This window comes from Saimiri boliviensis, chromosome 14 (genome assembly GCF_048565385.1).
Source record: "Saimiri boliviensis isolate mSaiBol1 chromosome 14, mSaiBol1.pri, whole genome shotgun sequence".
In the NCBI taxonomy this organism is placed as follows: Eukaryota; Metazoa; Chordata; class Mammalia; order Primates; family Cebidae; genus Saimiri; species Saimiri boliviensis.
This window is the reverse complement of record NC_133462.1, coordinates 29487055-29514374: the sequence shown is the minus strand read 5'-3', so window position 1 is coordinate 29514374 and position 27320 is coordinate 29487055. Positions and strand designations below refer to the sequence as shown.

General features: G+C 57.0%; 1 protein-coding gene across 26 annotated transcripts in view; it reads left to right on the top strand.

Annotated features, from left to right (window-relative positions):
* The window catches only part of MAST3 (microtubule associated serine/threonine kinase 3), a 54661-nt gene that overhangs the window by 24403 nt on the left and 2938 nt on the right, over positions 1–27320 (top strand). For 4 of the 26 annotated variants that reach the window (XM_039466589.2, XM_039466581.2, XM_039466585.2 and 1 more), the window contains 25 exons: positions 2124–2212; positions 2289–2361; positions 2543–2563; positions 3097–3175; positions 3638–3795; positions 4001–4076; positions 4356–4565; positions 4689–4790; positions 5061–5193; positions 8476–8534; positions 8925–9010; positions 11239–11447; positions 12918–13056; positions 16978–17110; positions 17218–17383; positions 18444–18545; positions 19960–20082; positions 21575–21684; positions 22195–22328; positions 23009–23253; positions 23719–23937; positions 24216–24442; positions 24968–25090; positions 26363–26526; positions 26951–27132. In XM_039466589.2, coding sequence (XP_039322523.1) covers positions 2124–2212; positions 2289–2361; positions 2543–2563; positions 3097–3175; positions 3638–3795; positions 4001–4076; positions 4356–4565; positions 4689–4790; positions 5061–5193; positions 8476–8534; positions 8925–9010; positions 11239–11447; positions 12918–13056; positions 16978–17110; positions 17218–17383; positions 18444–18545; positions 19960–20082; positions 21575–21684; positions 22195–22328; positions 23009–23253; positions 23719–23937; positions 24216–24442; positions 24968–25090; positions 26363–26526; positions 26951–27132 — 3362 coding nt within the window. The remainder of the gene's footprint in view (positions 1–2123; positions 2213–2288; positions 2362–2542; positions 2564–3096; positions 3176–3637; positions 3796–4000; positions 4077–4355; positions 4566–4688; positions 4791–5060; positions 5194–8475; positions 8535–8924; positions 9011–11238; positions 11448–12917; positions 13057–16977; positions 17111–17217; positions 17384–18443; positions 18546–19959; positions 20083–21574; positions 21685–22194; positions 22329–23008; positions 23254–23718; positions 23938–24215; positions 24443–24967; positions 25091–26362; positions 26527–26950; positions 27133–27320) is intronic. The other 22 variants (XM_074384392.1, XM_039466593.2, XM_039466595.2 and 19 more) reach the window with 7 other exon arrangements.

Below are 27320 nucleotides of genomic sequence, written 5' to 3'. Positions count from 1 at the left end.
AAGACCTCGCCCTGGAACAGGAGGGAGGGCGACTGTTTTTCCCAAATGCTTCTGGAAGCGACAAGTGATACAGCAGGATGGGAGAAGGAGGGTGCTGGTGGTGCAGTGTGGGGGCGAGGACCCAGGTGAGGGGCTGGGAGAGGATGTGGAGACAGGCAGGTGAGCGAGCGCTGGGGGGTTGGCAGGAAGTTTTGCAGGAGCCTGCGGGTTTCACTTTTGCTTCTGCAGCTCAGGCTGGGAGACCATCACTGTGGCTGTTGACATCTGTGGCCTCAGTTTCCCAGTCGGGGAAATGGGCCCAGCCAGTCTCTCCCAACTCTGGGGCTTGTCGGGATTGGTACATGTTGGGGCTGGAAGTCACTCAGGAGGCATTGCCTGCGCTCCTGGCGTGAGTCAGGCCCTGTGAGCCACGGCCAGGCAGAGACAGCCACATATGCACCCGAGTCCAGCCCAAAGCTGCATGTAGGTTTCATCCTTCACGGTACAGAGATGGGGAAACTGAGGCTCAAGGCACAGCCACAGGTGGAGACATAGACAGGCTGAGCCTCTTCTCCCTGCCCACCTTGTCACCTGTGTTCCTCGATGATCATACGCTGATTCTCCCATGGCTTGACCTTCATTCTGCTGGGGACCCCCATTTCTGCACCTCGGAGGCCCCGAGACTTCATCTCTCCCTCCCCGCGAGGTTCTCCCGCCGCTGCGCTGCGTTGGCAGCTTGGGGTGTGTGGGCCGATGCTCTTGTCGAGCAGAGCTGTTGCTGGGTGACTGCTCTGCTGGGGCGGGGGACGGTGTCGCTCCCAGCTTCCTTCTGTCAGGGTGTGGGCTGGGGCCGGGGCCCAGGTGAGAGAAGAGGCCAGGCAGGGTGTGAGTGTGAAAGAGCCGGGCCAGGGGGCTGGTGGCCAGATGGGGACCAGGATGGAAGGAGGGAAACGCGTGGGCACAAGTTCAGCAGAACAGGCAGGACCGTGCACGAGGTGGCACTTAGGGTTTCAGTTGGGTCGCACTGGCATTGTAGGGGCATCCTGGGGAAAAGGAGGCTTGTCGAGATGAGGGCAGAGGCTTCAGGAGGGGTGGGTAGAATGGGGTGTCTCAGCTCATCTCTGGGCTCCAGGGTGTGGCCCCCCCGATTTGCCGGTGCTGGCGGCAGTAGCCAGGGCACGGGGAAAGATATGGTGTAGGACTGTAACACAGAACCCTGAAAAACGGGCAGGGGCTCCTGGCCATATGGAGTGTCCACTGTCAGGCTAGAAGCCCTTCGTGCCCTTGCTGTTAACAACAACCCTGCCAATAGTTTGTTTTGGTTTTGTTATTGTTTTTGAGAAGGAGTGTCACTCGTGTCGCCCAGGCTGGAGTGCAGTGGCGCGATCTCAGCTCACTGCAAGCTCCACCTCCCGGGTTCAAGCGATTCTCCTTCCTCAGCCTCCCAAGTAGCTGGGATTACAGGCGTGTACCACCATACCCGGCTACTTTTGTATTTTTAGCAGAGACGGGGTTTCTCCATGTTGGCCAGGCTGGTCTCAAACTCCCGGCCTCAGGTGATCCGCCCGCCTCAGCCTCCCAAAGTGCTGGGGTTACAGGTGTGAGCCACTATGCCCAGCCTTGTTTTTGTTTTTTGAAGAGACGGGGTCTTGTTCTGTCACCTAGGCTGGAGTGCAGTGGCAAGATCATGGCTCGCTGCAGCCTCGACCTCCTGGGGCTCAGGCGATCCTCTTGCCTCAGCCTCCTGAGTAGCTGGAACTACAAGTGTGCACCACCTCACCCAGCTAATTTTTAAATTTTGTATAGAGACGGGGTCTTGCTTGTTGCCCAGGCTGGTCTTGAACTCCCAGCTTCAGAGGATCCTCCCACCTTGGCCTCCCAAAGCACTGGGGTTACAGGCATGAGCCACCATGCCTGGCCAGCAGTAGCTTCAATAGGAAGGAATGCTGGTCAAGGGGTGACTCCTTGCCAGACCTGGCTAAGGGCCATGTCGGAACCCAGCTGGGGGCAGAGTGGGCGTGGTCACGTCCAGCGTCCCATCCTGCTCCAGAGCGGGCTGCCTGTGCGACTTAGGCCTGGCACGTGGTCCTCTTAGCGCAGGGGCCTGGGCAGCCCCCTGAGCCTGTCCCCTTCTCCCCCCACAGCTGCCGCAGCGGAAACCGCAAGAGCTTGGTGGTAGGAACGCCCTCCCCGACCCTCTCCCGGCCCCTGTCGCCACTGTCGGTCCCAACGGGTGAGTGTGGGAGCAGCCAGTGGATGCTGTGTCCTGCCTCTGCCCCGCTGACTCAGTTTCCCTGCCTCCTCCTCAGCAGGCAGCAGCCCCTTGGATAGCCCTCGGAACTTCTCGGCTGCCTCTGCCCTCAACTTCCCCTTTGCCCGGAGGTGAGTGATTGCCACCTTTGGGAGACAGCGCGGGCACCACGGGCAGGGGCTGGGCAGGGGTACCTGCTTGGGGCTAGACCTGGCTCCTCATTCATTTCATTCGCCTTTTCCCCTCCCCTGGCCCGTCTGGTGGTGGTCTCCCCCTCTGGCTTCCATCCCTACCATGCATGACATTTTGCAGCCACGTCTCACGCACGGACAGGTAATTTCAACCAGCCCAGGGGGCGGGGGGTCGTGGGGGGATACAGCCCCGTCTAAGAATCACTAACTCCCTAAAGAAATCATTCATTCATTCACTAAACAAGAGCTGATTGAGCACCTGTCATGTGGCAAGATGCTTGCATTTCATGTATTCATACAGCAACATTCATTAAGCTCCTGCTGTGTGCACGCTCTGCGCTAGGGGCTGAGGGCATGGTTGCAAATGGGTGGCCGGCCCTTGGCCCCTGGGGAGTCCTCTGTTTGGTGGGGACAGCCAGTGTGTACCCCAGAAGCTACAAGTCAGAGGTTGAAGCTTTGACAAGGGGACACAGTGGCAGCTGAAGTCACAGGGGGCTTCCTGGAACAGGTGCCTGAAGAGAGAGAGCGGATAGTGGACTTGGTCAGGCTGTGTCTGTGTTCTTGGTGTTTTTCAAGAAGTCCTTCCAGAATATGCCGGCCACAGTGTCTGCTCTTGGTCCCCGCAAACCACAGGGGCCGGGCCTTCCTTCCATATGTCCTTGTTCCCCTCTCCAGGGCAGACGGCAGAAGATGGTCCCTCGCGTCCCTCCCATCTTCCGGCTATGGAACCAACACACCCAGCTCCACCCTCTCGGTACCCATAGCCCCACCTTGGCGGGCGGACAGGCAGATGCCGGGTTGTGGGGGGACACACCTTTGTGGGGTTTTTTCCAAGGTGTTGGGTAGTTGTGCAGTCAGCAAACATGCTAGCTACTTCCTCCATGCCTCATTTTGGGAAATGCAGGGGCCCCTGAGAAGACCCAGCCTTGGCCCCGAAATATCCTCCAGTTCGGGGGATACAGATATCCCCAGCCTGTGGGGTAAGGGCTTGGCCAGAGGGGAACTTAGGGCTGCCCACGGGTAGAGGCAGGGAACGCTTCCTGGAGGAGGGGGCATCAGAGGTAGGGTTTTGAGGGATGCATAGGAGCTAGGCAGGAGAAAGAATGTTACCATCTGATGGCCAGCAGGCAGCCTGGGCCTTGAGGGGTGGTGCTGGGGTTCCGGTCGAAGCACTGACAGCGAACTCATGGCTCTGATCCCCGCTGCTCCCTACTAGTCAAGCTCATCCTCCCGGGAACGTCTCCACCAGCTTCCCTTCCAGCCGACGCCGGACGAGCTGCATTTCCTGTCCAAGCACTTCCGCAGCTCAGAGAATGTGCTTGATGAGGAAGGCGGCCGGTCACCCCGCCTCCGCCCCCGCTCCCGCAGTCTCAGGTGGGTCCTGACCCCTGGCCCCAGGCCCGGCCTCTCCCTGGGCTGGCTTGGAGGCCCGAGTGCTGGCTCCTCCTCCATCCCGGCCCTGACCCTACCTGCGCCTCACCTCTGACTCTTGTCCCTCGGCCCTGGCTCAGAGCCCCCCGACAGCCTCCCCCGGGGGTTGGTCTCAGTCCCATGTCACAAGCAGCCATCTTCCTTTCAGCCCGGGCCGCGCGACGGGGACCTTCGACAATGAGATCGTCATGATGAATCACGTGTACCGGGAGAGGTTCCCCAAGGTGGGCGATGCCTGGCAGCTGGACCAGCCTCTGTGCTGCTCTGCACGTTGCAGTCTCTCCGCGGCACTCTGTCTTCCTGGCTGTGCCCCCCTTGCGTTCATGTCCATCTTTCCCTCCCCTTCCATGGAAAGATGTCATTCCTCCTGCCCCAGCCCTCCCGTCCCATCGCCCCCATCGCCCCATCTCCTCTCCCCCCAGCCGTGCCCCTCCTGCCCCTTCCGTGTGTGTGTCGCCCCAGCCCCGCCCTCTGACCAGGTCGCCCCGTCTCACCCCACCCAGGCCACAGCACAGATGGAGGGCCGTCTGCAGGAGTTCCTGACGGCCCACGCGCCCGGCGCCCGGCTGGCGCTGGCTGATGGCGTCTTGGGCTTCATCCACCACCAGATCGTGGAGCTGGCCCGAGACTGCCTGGCCAAGTCTGGCGACAACCTCGTCACCTCCCGCTACTTCCTAGAGATGCAGGACAAGCTGGAGCGGCTTCTGCAGGATGTGGGTGGTTTTTTGCGTGTTGGGGTTTTTGCATGTAGTGAGATGTGGGGCAACGGAGGGGTGGGGGGCCGGGCCAAACGGAGCTGAGGGCTTGTGGGTGACGCCACGACCCACCTCCCCCAGGCCCACGAGCGCTCAGACAGTGAGGAGGTCGGTTTCATCGTCCAGCTTGTCCGGAAACTGCTGATCATCATCTCACGGCCGGCTCGGCTGCTGGAGTGTCTGGTAAGTTTCTTGTTGCACAGCGTGGGCTCCCGGCAGAACTGAGACTGGGCCCACGGCAGTCCTGCCGAGACACGAGTGACAGTTCCCATCGTGGAGGGCTTTGAGAGGCGCCGAGGGTGCTGCTGGGCTAGCGTGGGCTTCCCCGAGGAGGGGTCCGGAGCGGAGACCCAGTGGGTGAGCCGGGAAGGGTGTTCCAGGCAGAGGAACAGCATGTGCAAAGGCCTGCAGATGGAGCCAAGCCCTGGGTGACCCGCCCTCCTGTGCCCCTAGGAGTTTGACCCCGAGGAGTTTTACCACCTGCTGGAGGCGGCCGAGGGCCATGCGCGGGAGGGCCAAGGCATTAAGACTGACCTTCCACAGTACATCATCGGGCAACTGGGCCTGGCCAAGGACCCCCTGGAGGGTAAGCCGGGATGGAAAGAGGAAACCAAGGCTGGGAAAGGCCAGATGGAGGCCGGGCGCCGCGGCTCACACCTGGAATCCCAGCACTTTGGGAGGCCGAGGCGGGTGGATCACCTGAGGCCAGGAGTTCAAGACCAGTCCGGCCAACATGGTGAAACCCCGTCTTCACTAAAAAACACAGAATCAGCCAAGTGTGGTGGCACCTGCCTGTAGTCACAGCTACTTGGGAGACTGAGGCAGGAGAATCGCTTGAACCCAGGAGGTGGGGGTTGCAGTGAGCTGAGATCGCGCCACTGCACTCCAGCCTGGCGCCTGGCGACAGAGTGAAATTATCTCAAAAAAAAAAAAAAAAAAATGTAGGGCCGGGCGCGGTGGCTCACGCCTGTAATCCCAGGACTTTGGGAGGCCGAGGCGGGTGGATCACGAGGTCAAGAGATGGAGACCACCCTGGTCAACATGGTGAAACCCCGTCTCTACTAAAATACAAAAAATCAGCTGGGCATGGTGGCACGTGCTTGTAATCCCAGCTACTCAGGAGGCTGAGGCAGGAAAATTGCCTGAACCCGGGAGGCGGAGGTTGCGGTGAGCTGAGATCGCGCCATTGCACTCCAGCCTGGGTAACAAGAGTGACACTCCGTCTCAAAAAAAAAAAAAAAACGTAGCTGGGTGTGGTAGTGCACACCTGTAGTCCCAGCTACTTGGGAGGCTAAGGTGGGAAGATCACTCGAACTTGGCAGGTTGAGACTGCAGAGAGCCGTGATCACACCACTGTCCTCCAGCCTGGGTGACAAAGCCAGACCCTGTCTCAAAAAGAGAAAAGAAAAACAAAACACAATTTCCACAAATAGCCAGGATAGGAGGAACCGAAACCTGGAGCATTAAACTTGGACCCAGCCTGGTCCTGCAGTCATCAGGACTGGCCTGCCACTGTTCCCATTTAAAGCTGGGGAGGCCGGGCTCAGTGGCTTACACTTGTAATCCCAGCACTGCGGGAGACCAGTGCAGGAGAATCACTTGAAGCCAGGAGTTTGAGACCAGCCTGGGCAACATAGTGAGACCCTGCCTCTGTTTTTTAAAAAAAAATTAGCCAGGCGTGATGGCACATGCCTGTAGTCATAGCTACTCGGAGGGCTGAGGTGGGAAGATTGCCTGAGCCCAGGGGTTTGAGGCTGCAGTGAGCTATGTTCACACCACTGCACTCTAGACTGGGCCACACAGCAAGACCCCATCTCTACAAAAAGTATTTTTTTTTTTTTTCAGACGGAGTTTCGCTCTTGTTACCCAGGTCGGAGTGCAATGGCGCGATCTCGGCTCACCGCAACCTCCGCCTCCTGGGCTCAGGCAATTCTCCTGCCTCAGCCTCCTGAGTAGCTGGGATTACAGGCACGCGCCACCATGCCCAGCTAATTTTTTGTATTTTTAGTAGAGACGGGGTTTCACCATGTTGACCAGGAGGGTCTCGATCTCTTGACCTCGTGATCCACCCACCTCGGCCTGCCAAAGTGCTGGGATTACAGGCTTGAGCCACCGCGCCCGGCCCTACAAAAAGTATTTTTAAAAATTAGCCAGGTGTGGTGGTGCATGCCTGCGGTCCCAGCTACGCGGGAGGCTGAGGTGGGAGGATCATTTGAGTCTAAGAGGCTGAGGCTGCAATGAGCCGTGATGGCACCACTGCACTCCAGCCTGGGTGACAGAGCAAGAGCCTGTCTCTAAAATAATCAAACTCAGCCGAGCCTGGTGGTTTATGCCTTTGAGAGGTTTATGCCTAATCCCAGCACTTTGAGAGGCAGAGGTGGGCAGATCACCTGAGGTCAGGAGTTCAAGACCAACCTGGCCAACATGGTGAAACCCCATCTCTACTAAAAATACAAAAATTAGTTGGGTGTGGTGGTGGGCACCTGTAATCCCAGCTACTCAGGAGGCTGAGGCAGGAGAATCCCTTGAACTCAGGAGGCAGAGTTTGCAGTGAGCCAAGATCGCACCACTGTACTCCAGCCTGGGCGACAGAGTGAGACTCTGTCTCAAAATATAATAATAATACAAATACAAATGCAAAAATTAGCTGGGCATGGTGGCGCGTGCCTGTAATCCCAGCTACCCAGGAGGCTGAGACAGGAGAATTGCTTGAACCCAGGAGGCGGAGGTTGCAGTGAGCCGAGATCGTGCCATTGCACTCCAGCCTGGGCAACAGAGTGAGACTCCGTCTCAAAAATAATAATAATAATTTTTTTTTTTTTTTTTTTTTTTTGAGATGGAGTTTCGCTCATTACCCAGGCTGGAGTGCAATGGCGCGATCTCAGCTCACCACAACCTCCACCTCCTGGGCTCAGGCAATTCTCCTGCCTCAGCCTCCTGAGTAGCTGGGATTACGGGCACGTGCCACCATGCCCAGCTAATTTTTTTTTTTTTTTTTTGTATTTTTAGTAGAGACGGGGTTTCACCATGTTGACCAGGATGGTCTTGATCTCTCGACCTCGTGATCCACCCGCCTCGGCCTCCCAAAGTGCTGGGATTACAGGCTTGAGGCACCGCGCCCGGCCTAATAATAATTTTTTAAAGCAAAAAAAAAAAGGAAAGAAAAACAGAAAAGATAACACAAATACAAAAATTAGCTGGGCGTGGTAGCACACGCCTGTAATCCCAGCTACTCGGGAGGCTGAGACAGGAAAATCGCTGGAACCCAGGAGGCGGAGGTTGCAGTGAGCCGAGATCACACCACTGCACTCTCTAGGCTGGGTGACAGAGCAAGACTCCATTTCAAAAAAATAAATAGATAAATAAAATACATAATCGTACTAATAAAAAATAAAGCTGAGGAAACTGAGGCTCCAGGCAGATGAGGCTGAGCAGGGAATCCAACCCAGCTGTGCCTGAGGCCAGGTCACATGTGGTCTGTGTCTGGACCGTGTTTGCTGGGCATTCGCTAGGGCTGCCCTTCTGCCAAGGTCTGAGACCAGAACGCACTGGACCCTCCACCTGGGCTGAGGAAGCTGTTGGAGCTGACACCCAGGGGGCCTGTGTCACATCTGTGTTCAGACCTCTGGGCTCCAGGCTCAGAGCCTGAGTTTGATCATGATTGAACACTTCGGAGCCGGGGCAGCCCACTGGCCCTTCTAGAAGGTGCCTCAGTCACTGCTTCATCCAGCCTCCCAGGTGTGGCTTCATGACAGTGTCGTGGGAGCTGGCCAGGGGAGGCACCGCAACTCCAGAGGCGTCGGGAAATTGCCGGGTGATGCAGGGTCAGGTGGGAGACTCCAGCTGAGGCTCCTCCTTCATCTTGCAGAGATGGTGCCACTGAGTCACCTCGAAGAAGAACAGCCCCCAGCACCTGAGTCCCCGGAGGTGAGTCGCAGAGCCTGCGGGCCCCCGCCCATCTTGTTCTTTCCAGAGTGGACCGGAGAAGAAAGGGCTGGGTTTGCCAAGGTCTTGCATTTAGGTTAATTAGCACGTGTGACTTTGGAGGCAAGGTGATGGCACATGGGACTGCCCTGACTTGGAGGTCGGGTGGGGAGGGGCACCGGAAAGGTGAGTTTTGCAGGATGTGTAAGAGTTTTCCAGGAGGAGGGCACAGCTGTGAGCAAAAAAAAGTACAGAAAGTCAGAAGCTGAGTTGAAGAAGTTTGGACAGGGGAGGAGGTAGCATCGGCTACCAGGACCAGAGGTTTGGGCTTGGGGGCAGGAGCCAGGCCAGCCCTGCAGTGGGGCAGGACTTTCAGCCCTTCTCATCCCCCAGAGCCGCACCTTGGTCGGCCAGTCCCGGAGGAAGCCATGCGAGAGCGACTTTGAGACCATCAAACTCATTAGCAACGGAGCCTACGGGTGAGTCCTGCGTAGACCCATTTCACAGATGCCGGAGGGGATGTTTGAGGCCCAGGCAGTTCCTGCATCGCTGTCCCACCTCAGGAGGCCTCACACATTCACCATGGAATGGGCAGAGAGGCCCACCCGAGGCCTGGAGGGGGAAGTGGAGACACGGCCTCACGTGTGCTCTGTCCACCAGTCAGCCCTTTACCTGCCCCAGGTGTAGGGCATTCTAAGGGCTCGGCACGTGGGCCTTCTGAAAGGCCCCGCCCTCACCTCAGAGGCCCCGCCCCCATCTCAGAGGCCCCGCCCCAATCCACTTTGGCCCCGCCCTCCCTGAGGCCTGGTGGGCTAGGTCAAGCGTGGGAGGGGGGCGACTGATGAAGGAAATAGATGCCCACCCAGTGGGAGTTGCACGCAGTGAGCTTTATTTAGGGGATGCTTTGAATGGCAGGTTTGCATACAAGGGAAGTCCCTCACAGCATAAGCCCTTTGGAGGCTAAGGCAAGGGAACTCCCGGGGGAGAGGGGGATCAGAGAGGGGGCTTACGCGTCTAGGTGATGTTCTACAGCAGGAACACTGAGTCTCTGGGTCAGAGAGTCCTGCAGGGCGGTCGCAACTTAGGGTCTTAAAATCCACAAGGTTGGCCGGGCGCGGTGGCTCACGCCTGTAATCTCAGCACTTTGGGAGGCTGAGGTGGGCAGATCACGAGGTCAGGAGATCGAGACCATCCTGGCCAACATGGTGAAACCCCGTCTCTACTAAAAATACAAAAATGAGCTGAGTGTGGTGGCACGCGCCTGTAGTCCCAGCTACTCTGGAGGCTGAAGCAGAAGAATTGCTTGAACTCAGGAGGCGGAGGTTGCGGTGAGCCGAGATCACACCACTGCACTACAGCGTGGGTGACAGTGTGAGGCTCTGTATCAAAAAAAAAAAAAAAAAAAAAAAAAAAGAAAAGAAAAAGAAATCCACAAGGAAGGTTCATCTTATCCATGGCTCAGAGACGCAGGAAGCAAACAGGCTCTCACTGGCTAACATTTTGCTTATTCGGGCTGTGTGTAAAACAATTTGATGTGTAAAAATTTGAGCTCGGTGCTAGCAGGCTTTTACAAGAGCTGGACTGGGTGCTGTGGCACTTTGGGAGGCCAAGGCAGGAGGATCACTTGAGGCCAGGAATCCAAGACCAGCCTGGCCAACATGGCAAAACCCCATCTCTACTAAAAATAGAAAAATTAGCTGGGCATAATGGTCCCAGATAATTGGGAGGATCACCTGAACCCAGGAGGCAGAGGTTGCAGTGAGCCGAGATTACCCCACTGCACTCCAGCTTGGGCGACAGAGTGAGACCATCTCAAAAGAGAGAGAGAGAGAGAGAGAGAGAGAGAGAGAGAGAGAAATACCCAAGCAGCCAGGTGCAGTGGTTCTCACCTGTAATCCCAGCACTTTGGGAGGCTGAGGCAGGAGGATCGCTTGAGGCCAGGAGTTTGAGACTAGCCTGTGCAATATAGCAAGACCCCATCTCGACCAAAAAACTTAAACATTAGCAAGGCTTCTGATGTGGGAGGATCACTTGGGCCTGGTGGCAAAGAGGGAGGCGTAAAGACGATAGTGAGCCATGATCTCATGACTGCACTCCAGCCTGGGCGAGAGTGAGGCACTGTCTCAAAAAGGTAAAACAAGATAAAAGAGGCGGGGCATAGTGGCTCTTGCCTGTAATCCCAGCACTTTGGGAGGCCGAGGTCAGGAGTTCAAAACCAGCCTGTCCAAGATGGTGAAACCCCGTGTCTACTAAAAATACAAAAATTAGCTGGGCGTGCTGGCGGGCACCTGTAATCCCAGCTGCTTGGGAGGCTGAGGCAGGAGAATCACTTGTCTTGAACCCGGGCAGCGGAGGTTGCAGTGAGCTGAGACTGTGCCACTGCACTACAGCCAGGGCGACAGACTGAGATTCTGTCTCAAAAATAAAGAAAGAAAATAAAAATAAAAAAATAAAAATGAAAGAAACATACAACCTAGAGGGCAATATGCAAGGGCCATGTGCAGCTCATTTATATGACTGCGGTGATGGTGGCTTAAACCCAAGGGTGGCCGCTCTGGGAGGGAGACCAAGTAAGGAGAAAGTGTGGCCCGGGCGGGGGCACAGCACAGGCAAAGGCCAGACAGGCTGGGATCTGGGCTCTCGCTGGGTGGCAGCGCCTGCTGGGGCCTCGATCTCAGGTCCCAGCAAACCTGGCCCCTGTCCCCAGGGCTGTCTACCTCGTGCGGCACCGTGACACACGGCAGCGATTTGCCATCAAGAAGATCAACAAACAGAACTTGATGCTGCGGAACCAGATCCAGCAGGTCTTTGTGGAGCGCGATATCCTCACCTTTGCCGAGAACCCCTTTGTGGTCAGCATGTTCTGCTCCTTTGAGACCCGGCGCCACCTGTGTATGGTCATGGAATACGTGGAAGGTGCGGGCCCTGGGGCTTGCATGCCTCCAGCGACGGGGAGCTCACCCCTCCATGCCTGGGAGAAAATTTTTAGACCATGTTGAGGTCTGTTCTGTCCTCCATGTGGTCTCACGCTGCTTTGGGGGACCCTCAGGAACCCCAGTCTGGGGTAGGGAGCACAGCCACGGGGGTTCAGGGCTGGGAGAGCCCAGACAGGAGTGTGTGAAGATGGGACCCTGGAGGCAAGAGGAAGGTAGGCATCCTGGGTGGGCGGAACTGATGGGCAGAGGCCTGGAGGCCAGAAGGGAAGGCAGGGAGATGTATGGGTCAGGCAGGTAACGTACTATTACCAGAGTACTGCCAGGCGAGACAGGGAGCATGCACTTAGGAGACACCAGCTGTGTACAGGGGAAGAGACCACTCGTTAACTGCTGCCCTGCTGGGGAGAATCAGAAGGCAGGGTCTTGGTCTGACTCGGTGGCTCAGGCCTGTAGTGCCAGCGGTTTGGGAGGCTGAGGTGGGCTGATCGCTTGAGGTCAGGACTTTGGGACCAGCCTGAGCAACGTGGCGAAACCCCATCTCTACTAAAAGTATAAAAATGAGGCAGGTGTGGTGGTTCACACCCATAGTCCCAACTACTCGGGAGGATGAAGCGGGAGAATCGCTTGAACCCTGGGGGCAGAGGTTGCAGTGAGCTGAGATTACGCCCTGCACTCTATCCTAGGTGACAGAACGAGACTCCATCTCAAAAAAATAAATAAATCCCAGCACTTTGGGAGGGTGAGATGGGCGGATCACAAGGTCAGGAGATCGAGACCATCCTGGCCAACATGGTGAAACCCCGCCTCCACAAAAAATACAAAAATTAGCTGGGCATGGCAGCATGTGCCTGTAATTCCAGCTACTCGGGAGGCTGAGACAGAAGAATTACTTGAACCCGGGAGGTGGAGGGGGCAGAGAGCCGAGATTGAGTCACTGTACTCTAGCCTTGTGATGGAGCGAGACGCTGTCTCAAGTAAATAAATAAATAAATAAAAATGTAAAAATAGGCCAGGTGCAGTGTCTCACACCTGTAATCCCAGCACTCTGGGAGGCTGAGACGAGTGGATCACAAGGTCAAGAGTTCGAGACCATCCTGGCCAACGTAGTGAAACCCTGTCTCTACTAAAAATATAAAAATTAGATGGGTGTGTTGGTGCACACCCGTGGTCCCAGCTACTCGGGAGGCTGAGGTTGCAACGAGCCGAGATTGCGCCACTGCACTCCAGCCTGGCGACAGAGCGAGACTCCGTCTCAAAAACTAAAACTAAAAATTTTAAAATGTAAACTAAATGAAGGCAGAGTCCGCCCCTTCCCTCTCCCACGACCCTCCCCGCGGAGACAGAACTGGGGACCCTTTGGAGGAGGTGAAGCGAGGATGATGCCCAGGCTTTGGGCATAACCTAAGGGGTGGGGCCCCTGGCCTCACGACCACATCCACCCCTCTCCCAGGCGGCGACTGCGCCACGCTCTTGAAGAACATGGGCCCGCTGCCCGTGGACATGGCCCGCATGTACTTCGCCGAGACCGTGTTGGCGCTCGAGTACCTGCACAACTACGGCATCGTTCACCGGGACCTCAAACCGGACAAGTGAGCTGAGCCAGCACGCGGAGGCCTCGGGGAGGGCGGGGCCGGAGCGACTGGGGCGGGGCCAGGGCGGCTGGGGCGGGGCCAGCGCCGGTCGGGGCGGGGCCAGAGCGGGTCGGAGGCGGGGCCTCAGGTGGGGAGCCCCATCTGTCTGATGTTCTGTTGGCACCTCCTGACGGGAAGACAGGGAATGAGCACAAGGTGAACATCTTGTGTGTACAGAGGAGAGGAGAGCAGACACTTAATAGACATCTGCTGTGTGCAGCAGAAGGCTGGTGCACTTATGGAGGTGCTGCCAGTCAAGGGGAGAGGGGAGAGGATGTGCACTTAGGATGCACACACTGTATACAGAAGGGGCTGCGCACCCAGAGCTGCTGCTGCACAAGGGGAGAGAACATGCACTTATAAGGCACCAGCTATATACACGGAACAGGATTATGCAATTTGTAAGACCTTAGATTCGAAGACAGTGACCATGCATGTCTTGAGCACCTGCTGTATATTAGTGCGAGAAAGCAACGAAGAGAACATGTTTACTGAGAGCCTTAGGATGTTTGTTTGATTCTAGTATGTAGTAAGCGCCTACTACATGCCAGATCCTGTATGGGCGACTGGGAGACACAGGGCCACCTGCTTTGAAACCCCTGTATGATTTTCTCCCCTGCATTTATTGAGCGCCTGCAGTGTACAGGGAAAAGGGATGCCCGTTTATCAAGGGTCCTCGCGATATGAGGCAAGAACTAACATTTCTCACATACATGTGTGGAGATGTGAACGTTGAGTGTGGACAGCCTTGCACACAGGCCAGGCATGGTGGCTCACGCCTGTAATCCCAGCACTTTGGGAGGCCAAGGAGGGCAGATCACCTGAAGTCAGGTGTTCAAGACCAGCCTGGCCAACATGGTGAAACCCCGTCTCTACTAAAAATACAAAAATTAGCCGGGCATGGTGGCACGTGCCTGTAATCCCAGCTACTTAGGAGGCTGAGGCAGGAGAATCACTTGAACCTGGGAAGCAGAGGTTGCAGTGAGCTGAGATCGCGCCACTGCACTCCAGCCTGGGCGACAGAGTGAGACTCCATCTCAAAAAAAAAAAAAAAAAAAAAGCCTTGCATATTTTCAGGGCATTTTGCACTTAACAAGTGGCTTAGAAAACAGACATGTATTTGGCACCTGCTGTATACCTGGGCCTGTGCTCGATGCTCTGAAGAACTCAGAAGTATGAATAACTCCTTACACAGTAATGTAGTGTTTCTATATCACATTTTCTTGGCTGACATGTACTTGTTAGGCACCGGGTGTGTACAAGGTATGCAGAACAACAATTACTAGGCAATGACTGTATGCCTAGTCCAGAACAGTTTAACTATCTTTATTTTTTTTTGAGACAGGGTCAGTCTCTGTCGCCCAGGCTGGAGTATAGTGGCGTGATCCTGGCTCACTGCAACCTCCGCCTCCCGGGTTCAGGGGATTCTCCTGCCTCAGCCCCCCGAGTAGCTGGGATTACAGGCGTGCACCACCACGCCCAGCTAGTTTTGTATTTTCAGTAGTGCCAGGGTTTCACCATGCTGGTGAGGCTAGTCTCAAACTCCTGACCTCAGGTGATCCACCCACCTCAGCCTCCCAAAGTGCTGGGTTGACAGGCGTGAGCCACTGCGCCGACCCAGAATTCTTTCTTTACAGAGCTTTGGCAAACAGGCGATACTAAATACATACTTCATTAAATTATGGTTATACACAGTGAATTCTCTGGAATTTTTTTTTTTTTTTTTTTAAGACAGAGTCTTGCACTGTCACTCAGGCTGGAGGGCACTGGCGTGATCTCGGCTCACTGCAGTCTCTGTCTCCTGGGTTCAAGCCGTTCTCCTGCCTCAGCCTCCGAGTAGCTGGGACTGCAGGCATGCGCTACCAAGCCCAGCTAATTTTTTCGTATTTTCACTAGAGACGGGTTTCACCATGTTGGCCAGGATGGTCTCAATCCTGACCTCGTGATCCACCCGCCTCAACCTCCCAAAGTGCTGGGATTACAGGCGTGAGCCACCGCGTCCGGCCCCTCTGTAGTGGTTTTTTTTTTTTTTTTTTTTTTTTTGAGACGGAGTCTTGCTCTGTCACCCAGGCTGGAGTGCAGTGGCGCAATCTCAGCTCACTGCAACCTCCGCCTCCTGGGTTCAAGTGATTCTTCCGCCTCAGCCTCCCCAGTAACTGGGACCACAGGCGTGAGCCACCGCACCCAGCCCCTCTGGAATGTATTTTTAAGTGGCAGGTGCACCCAGAAGCTGCACAGAAATGGGACTTTATACAGCTGGTGTGTAAGATTCTATGATGTAGCAAAACATTTATATACTTAATTTCACAGGAAAACCTAAATAGCAGTGTATATGGTACATGCGGAGTTTTAAAAATGGGTTCATTCAGACTGGGTGTGCTGTCTCACGCCTGTAATCTCATCACTTTGGGAGGCTGAGACAGCGGCATTGTTTGAGTTCAGGTGTTTGAGACAAGCCTGGGCCATGGAGTGAGACCCCATCTGTACAAAAAAATTTTAAAAACTAGCCAGGCAGCCAGGCACAGCGACTCACGCCTGTAATCTCAACACTTCCGGAGGCTGAGGCGGGCGGATCACCTGTGGTCAGGAGTTCAAGACCAGCCTGGCCAACATGGTGAAATGCTGTCTCTACAAAAATATAAAAGTTAGCCAGGTGTGATGGCGGGTGCCTGTAGTCCCAGCTACTCCGGAGGCTGAGGCGGGAGAGTCACTTGAACTTAGGAGGCAGAGGTTGCAGTGAGCTGAGATCATGCCATTGCACTCCAGCACTCCAGTCTGGGCAACAAGAGCAAAACTTCAACTCAAAACAAAAAAAATTAGCCAAGCATGGTGGCAGGCACCTGTAATCCCAGCTACTCGGGAGGCTGAAGCAGGAGAATTGCTTGAACTTGGGAGGTGGAGGTTGCAATGAGCCAGGAACACACACACACACACACACACACACACACACACACGAGACCAGGCATGCTGGCTCACATTTGTCATGCCAGCACTTTTGAAGGTGGGAGGATTGCTTGAGGAATTCAAGTCCAGTCTGGGCAACATAGCAAGACCTCATGTCTACAAAAAAAAAAAAAAAGCCCAGTGCAGTGGCTCACACCTGTAATCCCAGTACTTTGGGAAGCGGAGGCGGGTGGATCATGAGGTCAGGAGTTCAAGACTAGCCTGGCCAATATGGTGAAACCCCGTCTCTACTAAAAATACAAAAAATTAGCCAGGTGTGGTGATGCGTGCCTGTAGTCCCAGTTATTCGGGAGGCTGAGGCAGGAGGATTGCTTGAACCCAGGAGGCGGAGGTTGCGGTGAGCCGAGATTGTGCCATTGCACTCCAGCCTGGTGACAGAGCAAGACTCCGTCTCAAAAAAAAAAAAAAAAAAAAAAAAAAAACCGCCGGGCGCGGTGGCTCAAGCCTGTAATCCCAGCACTTTGGGAGGCCGAGGCAGGTGGATCACGAGGTCAAGAGATTGAGACCATCCTGGTCAACATGGTGAAACCCCGTCTCTACTAAAAATACAAAAAATTAGCTGGGCATGGTGGCTCGTGCCTGTAATCCCAGCTACTCAGGAGGCTGAGGCAGGAGAATTGCCTGAACCCAGGAGGCAGAGGTTGCGGTGAGCCGAGATCGTGCCATTGCAGTCCAGCCTGGGTAACAAGAGCGAAACTCCGCCTCAAAAAAAAAAAAAAAAAAAAAAACCTTAGCTGGGTTTGGTAGTATACCCTGTAGTCCCAGCTACTCAGGAGGCTGAGGCGGGAGGATCACTTGGGCCCAGGAGTTGGAGGCAGAGCTCTGCCTGTGTCAGGTGGAGCCAAGGTCTGGGGCAGAAGGAGCGGCCGGGCACCCTGGCCCCCCAGCCCTAAGCGCCCCCTTGCCTGCCCGCAGCCTGCTCATCACCTCACTCGGCCACATCAAGCTCACGGACTTCGGCCTGTCCAAGATCGGCCTGATGAGCATGGCCACCAACCTCTACGAGGGTCACATCGAGAAGGACGCTCGGGAGTTCATCGACAAGCAGGTGGGCAGCCACGTGGGCGGGTGGCCCTGGGCCGCCGCCTCCTCTCTCCTGGGGGCCTCTCTTGGGCTGGGGGCGGGCCTCAGTTTCCCCGTTCTGCCTGGGTCCAGGTGTGCGGGACACCGGAGTACATCGCCCCCGAGGTGATCTTCCGCCAGGGCTACGGGAAGCCAGTGGACTGGTGGGCCATGGGCATCGTTCTCTATGAGTTTCTGGTGGGCTGCGTGCCTTTCTTCGGAGACACCCCCGAGGAACTCTTCGGTCAGGTGGTCAGCGGTGCGTTCCCCCCACGGGCCTGGGTTGAGCTGCAGCCCCACGGAGCTCTGGGCAGCGATCCCCCCACCTGGATGTCAGGGAGAGAAGCGGGACGAGGGGAGGGAGTTGGATGTCCAGCGGGGAGGCCGTAGGGTGCTGAGGGTGTGGGTGGCTGGATTAATCATAGGGTCACGGAGGCTTCGCTGAAGTGACATGTGAGGCTGGACGTGGTGGCTCACACCTGTGATTCCGGCACTTTGGGAGGCCAAGGCAGGAAGATCATTTAACGCCAGGAGATCGAGACCAGCCTGGACAACATGGCGAAACCCGATCTCTACTAAAAATACAAAACTTTGCCTGGGGTGGTGGCTCACGCCTGTAATCCCAGCACTGTGGGAGGCCGAGGCGGGCAGATCACTAGGTCAAGAGATTGAGACCATCCTGGCCAACATAGTGAATCCTGTCTTTACTAAAAATTTCAAAAAAAAAAAAAAAAAAATTAGCTGGCCGTGGTGGCACACGCCTGTAGTCCCAACTACTTGGGAGGCTGAGGCAGAAGGATCTCTTGAACCCGGGAGGAGGAGTTTGCAGTCAACCGAGATAGCGTCGCTGCACTCCAGCATGGGTGGCAGAGTGAGACTCTTGTCTCAAAAGATAAATACATAAAAAGACAAAAATTAGCCGGGCGTGGTGGCGCGCACCTGTAATCCCAGCTACTTGGGAGGCTGAGGCAGGAGAATTGCTTGAACCCGGGAGGCGGAGGTTGCAGTGAACTGAGATCACGCCACTGCCCTCCAGCCTGGGCGACAGAGCGAGACTCTGTCTCAAAAAATAAAAAAAAGAAACGATAACGTGGGCAGAGACCTGCAAGAACCTCAGAATGAGAGGGAGCCATAGACAGAAGCGGGAAAGATGCTGTGGGCATAGGACACAGCCGTGGCGAAGGCTGGGAGCGGGTCCCGAGCCTGGCATGTTGAAGGGGCAGAGGAGGTCACTGGCTTGGAATACAGTGAAGTGAGAGGAAGTAGCGGATGGCTCTAGAAAGGGGTACGACTGCCTCCTCCTTCCTCCCTCATTTTAGATGAGATCATGTGGCCAGATGGGGACGAGGCCCTTCCAGCTGACGCCCAGGACCTCATCACCAGGTTGCTTCGGCAGAGCCCGCTGGACCGTCTGGGCACTGGTATGTAGCATGGAAGGGGACCCAGGTGGGTGGCTCCCTCAGACCCTGTGACCCAGGAAACAGAGGGAGGGATAGCACTTGGGGTATACAAGAGTTCTACCTGGGAAGCTGCATGGAGGAGGGGGCTTGCAGCTGGGGTTTTGAAGGATGCATAGGAGTTCTCCAGGAACCATCACAAGACCTTGAAAGAATAGAAAGTAGCTGGGTCTGGTGCCCACATGGAGCTCTGAGCCTGAGTAAGTATGTGAGGCTGTGAAGTCACCAGGACCTGTGTCAAAGGCCCAGCCCGGAAGATCCCACTGTCCCAGTTTTCCCGGCCACCTGGTGAATCATTAAGGGACCTTTTGAGACTCATGCAGCCATTCATCGCATGGCCACTACGGCTCCTGTTCATGACTGAGGCTTCGCTCTGGGAGATGGTTGGGTCCCAGGGATTGTCACCTGCTCCTTGGAGCTGTTTACAAGAGGGAGAAGCCGGGAAGCAGGAACTCGTAATCCGGGCTTTCTCTAGGCGGTGCCGTGCCAGGCAGCAGCAGAGAGAAGGCCAGAATCTTTGGAACCTGGGCAGCCTGGGTGCTTTTTTTATTTTTTATTTTTTTCTGAGATTAGATCTCACACCGTCACCCAGGTTGGAGTGCAGTGGCACAATCTTGGCCCACTGCAACTTCCACTTCACAGGCTCAAGCGATCCTCCCAGCTCAGGCTCCCGAGTAGGAACCACAGGCATGTGCCATCATGCCTGGCTAATTTTTGTATTTTTGGTTGGGCCTCCTGGGTATCCAGCCCTGATCAGGCACGGAGCCCTGTCTGTCATCCAGAGACGGGATTTCGCCATGTTGCCCAGGCTGGTCTTGAACTCCCGACTTCAAGTGATCCGCCCACCTCAGCCTCCCAAAGTGCTGGCATGGGTTTGAATTCCAGCGTGGTCTCTCTCCAGGCTCCTAAATTTCAGTGGATTTTGTTCCCATTTTCCTGTTTTGTTTTTGAGACAAAAATCTTGTTCTGTCGCCCAGACTGGAGTGCAGCGGTGCAATCTTGGCTCACTGCAATCTCCGCCTCCCAGATTCAACCGATTCTCCTGCCCCAGCCTCCCTAGTAGCTGGGATTACAGGCATGTGCCACTATCCCCGGCTAATTTTTGTATCTTATCTTTTATATTTTTAGTAGTAGAGACGGGGTTTTGCCGTGTTGGCCAGGCTGGTCTCGAACTCCTGACCTCAAATGATCCGTCCACCTCGGCCTCCTGATGTGCTGGGATTACGGGCGTGAGCCACCACGCCCGGCCCATTTTTCTGGTTCTGTGTTGTCCCCACCCTGTGTCCAGCATGAGCAGTGGGGGGTGGGGATGGGGGTAGGGGGCATCGTGTGGTGGGTGAGGTGAGGACCCTCAGGGCTCAGCCGGGCGTATCTGCAGGTGGCACCCACGAGGTGAAGCAGCACCCGTTTTTCCTGGGCCTGGACTGGGCAGGGCTTCTCCGACACAAAGCCGAGTTCGTGCCCCAGCTCGAAGCCGAGGATGATACCAGCTACTTTGATAGTAAGGAGGGGCCCGCAGGGGTGGGCTCTGCCGTCCCTCAGTCCCTGGGGGTGGAGGGCTGTATGCCAGGGGTTCCACCCAAGCCTGGCACCTCACCCTAGGCCTGGAGCTTCTGACTTCCCGAGCCTTCCAAGAATCTAGGGCACATGTGTCAGCCGCCCCGGCTAGATTTCCTGTGCGTCTGAGTTCAGGAGGCCACAGCCTCCCTCAGGCTTCACAAGGGGAAATCAAGGCACCAAGTGTAGCAGGCCCTTGTCTGCGGGTCCCTCCTGGGTGTGTGGCCTTGACCGGGCATGGGGCCCCATCTGTCACCCAGGAGAGTAGGGCGCCTCACCCAGCTTTAACGGAGGGGTCCCCACAGGGGCGCGCTGTGGGTGAGCTCTGAGGATGACTCTCTCTCTCCCAACTTGGGGGTCCCGCCCTTTAGTGTCCAGCACCTCCTTCAGAACTTGCTTCCTGTCAGAGGTCTTCTCTGAGCTTCTGTTTCTTCTTCTATACAATAAGGAACATCCCTTATTTTGAGATGCACAATTTTACCTAATTCTGTGTGACCCGTTTCAAGGAATGACTGAAGCTCAGAAACAAGAATTCCCGCCTCTGGTCCCACAACATTTTTTTTTTTTCTTGTAATTTCTATTTATGTGAACCTTGCTCACAACTTTTTAATTACTTGATTTTTTTTTTTTTTTTTTTTTTTTTGAGACGGAGTCTGGCTCTGTCACCCAGGCTGGAGTGCAGTGGCACGATCTCAGCTCACTGCAACCTCCGCCTCCCGGGTTCAAGCGATTCTCCTGGCTCAGCCTCCCGAGTAGCTGGGGTCACAGGCACCTGCCACCACGCCCAACTAATTTTTTTTTTTTTTGGTATTTTTAGTAGAGACAGCGTTTGTGTTAGCCGGGAGGGTCTCGATCTCCTGACTTTGTGATCCACCCGGCTCAGCCTCCCAAAATGCCGGGATTATAGGCGTGAGCCACCTCACCCAGCTTTGATTTAATTTTTGAGACAGTCTCACTCTGTTACCCAGGCTGGAGTGCAGTGGTGCAGTCGTGACCCGCCACCACCTCTGCCTACCCAGGCCCAAGCGATTCTCCTGCCTCAGCCTCCCAAGTAGCTGGGATCACAGATGCGTACCACTGCTGCCCAGCCAATATTTATATTTTTAGTAGAGATGGGGTTTCACCGTGTTGGCCAGGCTGGTCTCAAACTCCTGACCTCAAGTGATCCACCTGCCTCGGTCTCCCCAAGTGCTGGGATTGACAGGCGTGAGCCACCATGCCCAGCCCTTCCTTTTAGGGGCACTGCTGGGATTGATTCCCAGATTCTGCTCTGCCACCACGGCCTCCCAAGGTCCGTAAACACAGCAGGCACGGTCCCACCTCAGAGTGCTTGCCCTGGCACTGACCCCGCCCCGTGCTGCCCTCCCCGCGTCGCCACCCTGCCCTGGAGATCAGCGCTGGGCATCAGGCATGCCGCACCTGCCCCTCTCCCACAGCACGCTCGGAACGCTACCGCCACCTGGGCTCCGAGGACGACGAGACCAACGATGAAGAATCGTCCACAGAGATTCCGCAGTTCTCCTCCTGCTCCCACCGGTTCAGCAAGGTGGGCCGGGCCCCGGGTGGAGCCGCCGCGCGGGAAACACGGCATGATGTGGGATTGCTTGTCTGTTTCCTTTTGCATCTGTGTTTGGTTTTGCCTTTTGTTCTGTAGAGATGGGGTCTTGCTATGCTGTCCAGGCTGGCCTCAAACTCCTGGGCTCACGCGATCCTCCCACCTCGGCCTCCCAAAGTTCTGGGAATTATTATTATTACTGTTTTTTGAGACGGGGTTTCGTTCTGTCACCAGGCTGGAGTGCAATGGCACAGTCTCGGCTCACTGCAACCTCCGCCTCCCGGATTCAAGCGATTCTCCTGCCTCCGCCTTCCGAGTAGCTGGGACTACAGGCACCTGCCACCACGCCCAGCTAATTTTTGTATTTTTAGTCGAGACAGGGTTTCACCATCTTGGCCAGGCTGGTCTCGAACTCCTGACCTCAGATGACCTGTCAGTGTGCCAGGATTACAGACGTGAGCCACCGCATTCTGCTTACCATTCTTTTGTCTGGCCTCCCAGGTCTACAGCAGCTCTGAGTTCCTGGCCGTCCAGCCCACTCCTACCTTTGCTGAAAGGAGCTTCAGTGAAGACCGGGAGGAAGGGTGGGAGCGAAGCGAGGTGGACTATGGCCGCCGGCTGAGTGCTGACATCCGGTAGGTGGCCTGGGGAAGTGTAGGCAGATCCAGCTTCCAATTTTTAAAAAAATTGTTTAAGAGATTGGTTCTTGCTGTTTTTCCCAGACTGGAGAGCAGTGGCCCGATCATAGCTCACTGCAGCCTCAAACTCCTGGGCTCAGCAGATCCTCCCAAGTAGCTGGGACTACAGGCACGCGACACCACACCCAGCTAATTTTTGTATTTTTAGTAGAGACAGTGTTTCAACACATTGGCGAGGCAGGTCTTGAACTCCTGACCTTGTGATCCGCCCGCCTCAGCCTCCCAAAGTGCTGGGATGACAGGCGTGAGCCACCGCGCCCGGCCAACCCTGTCATTAAAAACAAAACAAAACAAAACAAAATGGTGAATAAGAGGTCCCCAGGTGGACAGAGGACGGTGCATGTAAATTGCTCATCCCATCCATGTAAATTGCCTCTGACTGCAGACTGGGCGTTAAGATGTGGCCATGAAAGGTGGCCGGGTAGCCCAGGTGCAGCGCCTGGCAGCGTCCCACAGGAAAGGTGGCCGGGTAGCCCAGGTGCGGCGCCTGGCAGCGTCCCACAGGAAAGGTGGCCGGGTAGCCCAGGTGCGGCGCCTGGCAGCGTCCCACAGGAAAGGTGGCCGGGTAGCCCAGGTGCAGCACCTGGCAGCACCCCGCAGCGTCTTCCTCCCCGCAGGCTCAGGTCCTGGACGTCCTCCGGATCCTCCTGTCAGTCATCCTCGTCCCAGCCCGAGCGGGGTCCCAGCCCCTCCCTCCTGAATACCATCAGCTTGGACACGATGCCCAAATTTGCCTTCTCATCAGAGGACGAAGGGGCAGGCCCAGGCCCTGCAGGCCCCAAGAGGCCCGTCTTCATTCTAGGGGAGCCTGACCCACCCCCAGCAGCCACCCCAGTGATGCCCAAACCCTCTAGCCTTTCTGGTAAGTGGGGCCCTGAGTAAGAGGGAGGGAGGATGTCGTGGAAGTTTCCCAGAGGAGGGGCTATTTGAGATGGGTTTTCAGGGATGAGTAGGAGTCCTTCAGAGCCAATAAAGGGTTTAAGATAAGAGAAGCCAGGTTCCTCGAGAGACCTCCAACCCCCAAGGAACCGCAGTCTAGGGTCATTCCCTCCGCCCCCAGCTTCATACAGTCAGGATGGGACCCCTAGCTCCCGAGATGGGGGGACTAGGGGTCTAAATGGGTGTGGAGGAAGGCTTCCTGGAGGAGGAGACTTGAAGACTTTTGCATAGAGAGTAATCTGGGAAGGGAGGGCAGGAATAGGGAACTGCAGGAGCACAAGGCCAGCAGGCTGGGCTGTTAAACAGCGACCCGGGAGGAAGGGCCTTCCCCTTCCCTTAGAGGGGCCACAGTCTGAGGGGCGCCCGGCTGACCCTGCCGACCCCCCAGCCGACACAGCTGCCCTCAGCCATGCCCGTCTGCGGAGCAACAGCATCGGGGCCAGACACTCCACGCCGAGGCCTCTGGAGGCCGGCCGGGGCCGCCGCCTCGGGGGCCCGAGAGAGCCAGCCCCTGACAAGTCCAGAGCCTCCTCCGGCGGCGGCAGTGGCGGGGGCCGTGTGCCCAAGTCGGCGTCTGTCTCTGCCCTGTCCCTCATCATCACGGCAGGTAACGCTTACGGCCCGTTCTCACCTGTCTGTCCGCGCCCGTCGTAACAAGGTGAAGGTCTTTCCTGAGGTGGCGAGGCTGGGACGGAGCCCCGGGAGAGCTGGGGGACAGTGTTCCCCGGGGGAGGGCACCACGCGTGCAAGGGCCTGGCAGGGTGACCATGCCTGGGACACCAGAGCCACAGCAAAGTGACCAGGGTGGTCGTCACGGTGGGAAAGAGGGGGCCCCACGGGGGGCCTGCGAGGGAGTGAGTGACCCCCCTCCCTGGCCCTCTGCAGATGACGGCAGCGGTGGCCCCCTCATGAGCCCCCTGTCCCCACGCTCTCTGTCCTCAAACCCGTCGTCCCGCGACTCGTCGCCGAGCCGAGACCCGTCCCCCGTGTGTGGCAGCCTCCGGCCCCCCATCGTCATCCACAGCTCCGGCAAGAAGTACGGCTTCAGCCTGCGGGCCATCCGCGTCTACATGGGCGACAGTGACGTCTACACCGTGCACCACGTGGTCTGGGTGAGCGCCAGGCAGGAAGGCGGCGACCCGGCTTCTAGTCTGACCCCGCCCGGTCAGGTCCCTTCTCAGAGCCGCATTTTGGAGCGTGGCAGGATTAGGGGAGCACAGCTGGTGCCACCGGGTTCCTCGCGGTCTCTGTCAGTTGGCGGGGAGGCGGTCAGATGAGAGAGACGGGGATGGATGGAGGCCAACAGATCCCAAGTGACATTAACCGCCCAGCTCCGTAGGGGGGGGCGCACTGGGCATGTTATCCTCCCTCCCGCAGCCCAGGGGCATCCGTGCCACTTCGGGCGGGGCGTGCCCTTCCTACTGGTTGCTCCCTAAACAGACAGAGAAGCCTTTCTAGAGGAGGGGGCAGAGGAGATGGGGCTTTGATGGGTGAGTAGGAGTGCCCCAGGCTCAGGGAAGCTGAGGCAGCACAAGCGGCAGCAGTTTGCTGGGGTCCCACAACAGACCCAGCCTGAGCTGGGGTCTCCAGATGTGGGGCCCAGGCCACTGAGCCCACTGTTCCCCGTCTACCCCCAGAGTGTGGAGGATGGAAGCCCCGCCCAGGAGGCGGGGCTGCGAGCCGGGGACCTCATCACCCACATCAACGGGGAGTCGGTGCTCGGGCTGGTGCACATGGACGTCGTGGAGCTGCTGCTGAAGGTGTGTCCCCCCCGCCACTGCCCACCGTCAGGGCTCCCGGCATCCCCTGGCCACAGCTCTGGGTTCCCCATGCTTCTCCCTGTCGAGACACACAACCCCACATCCACCGTCAACTCCAGGCCTGGCCCGCCCTCCTCCTTCTGCCCAGAATACACGACCTTCTTCAGCCCCAGTATCACCCCTCGGAGCTCCTCCTCCAGGAAGCCCTCCCTTCTCCCTGGGTACCCTCGCATCTGTTCCTCCCTCTCGCCTGAGACCCGGAGGTAGGAGATGGCCTCAAGAAAGGAGGAAGGGCCGGGTGCCGTGGCTCGCACCTCTATTCCCAGCACGTTGGGAGGCCAAGGCGAGAGGATCGCTTGAGCTCAGGACTTTTGAGACCAGCCTGGGCAGCGTAGTGAGACCCCATCTCTACAAAAAATTTCAAAATAAAGTTAGCTGGGCTTGGTGGCACGTGCCTGTAGTCCCAGCTACTTGGGAGGCTGAGGTGGGAGGACCGTTTGGGCCCAGGAGGTGGAGGCCATAGTGAGCCGTGATGCCACACTGCACTCCAGCCTGGGGGACAGAGGGAGACGCCTGGTTGTAAAAAAGAGTGAAGGGCCAGCTGTGGTGGCTCACACCGGTCATCCCAGCACTTTGGGAGGCTGAGGCGTGTAGATCACCAGGTCAGGAGTTCGAGACCAGCCCGGCCAACATGGTAAAACCCCGTCTCTACTAAAAACACAAAACTTAGCTGGGCGTGGTGGCGCGTGCCTGTCATCCCAGCTACTCAGGAGGCTGAGGCAGGAGAATCGCCTGAACCCAGGAGGCGGAGGTTGCGGTGAGCCGAGATCGTGCCATTGCCCTCCAGCCCGGGTGACAGAGCGAGACAACACCTCAAAAAAAGAAAAGTGTGGGCAGCTGTGTGGGTGGCTCATTGAACAGACAGACTGTGGGCATGTGTCTTTGGCCTGATGACTCCTGGGCTATTAAGTGGGTGATTGGGGGATGGGGAGATACTGGGGTGACTAATGGATGGAGACCGGGGAGCGTGGAGAGTGAAGAGGGCGGGCCTCGATGGGTGCTGACCTCGGGGTGGGGGGTCCCGGCCGCAGGGCTGGTGCTCCCTGCACTGTTTGGCGGGATTTGTTGGGTAGGTCACTGGTTGGGTGGATGAATGATGTCAGGGTGGGGGGGGTCCCGGCTGGTGCCCAGAGTGAAGGGGACATAGCAGCTGCCAGGCAAGTGCTGGGCCCTGCGAGGGCACAGAGGCAACCCCTCACCATCCTCCCACAGAGCGGCAACAAGATATCCCTGCGGACCACTGCCCTGGAGAACACGTCCATCAAGGTGGGCCCCGCCCGGAAGAACGTGGCCAAGGGCCGCATGGCGCGCAGGAGCAAGCGGAGCCGGCGGCGGGAGACCCAGGACCGGTGCGCGGCGGTGGCCACCAGGGAGCGGTACAGAGGGGGCGGACCGTGGGAACGGGATGGGGACACGTGGTGGGGACAGGGGTTCTTTCTTTTCCTTTTTTTCTTCTTTTTTTTTTTTTTTTTTTTTTTGAAATGGAGTCTTGCTCCGTCACCCAGGCTGGAGTGCAGTGTCGCGATCTCAGCTCACTGCAACCTCCACCTCCCGGGTTCGAGCGACTCTCCTGCCTCAGGCCCCCGAGAAGCTGGGACAACAGGCGTGTGCCACCACGCCCAGCTAATTGTCAGTATTTTCAGTAGAGATGGGGTTTCGCCACATTGACCAGGCTGCTCTCAAACTCCTGACCTTAAATGATCCGCCTGCCTTGGCCTCTGAAAGTGCTGGGGTGATAGGCATGAGCCACCGCGCCCGCCAGGAGCAGGAGTCCTGAGGCTCCCGGTTCTCTTACTCCAGGCGGAAGTCGCTCTTCAAGAAGATCTCCAAGCAGACATCGGTCCTGCACACCAGCCGCAGCTTCTCCTCGGGACTCCACCACTCGCTGTCGTCCAGCGAGAGCCTCCCCGGCTCGCCCACCCACAGCCTCTCCCCCAGCCCCACCACTCCGTGCCGCAGTCCAGCCCCTGATGTCCCAGCAGGTAGGTGCAGCCACCCCCTGCCGGCTACCCTGGGGGCAGGGGCGGCTGGGCCCCGGGCAGGAGTGAGCAGTCCGGGGGATGGAATGATACGCGCTAGGGAAAGGGACAGCCGGAAGGAACGTCTTCCGGGCTCCTGGTCTAGAAGGGAATCCGGGAGTACTCAGACCCTCGTGCAGGTGCCAGGGAAG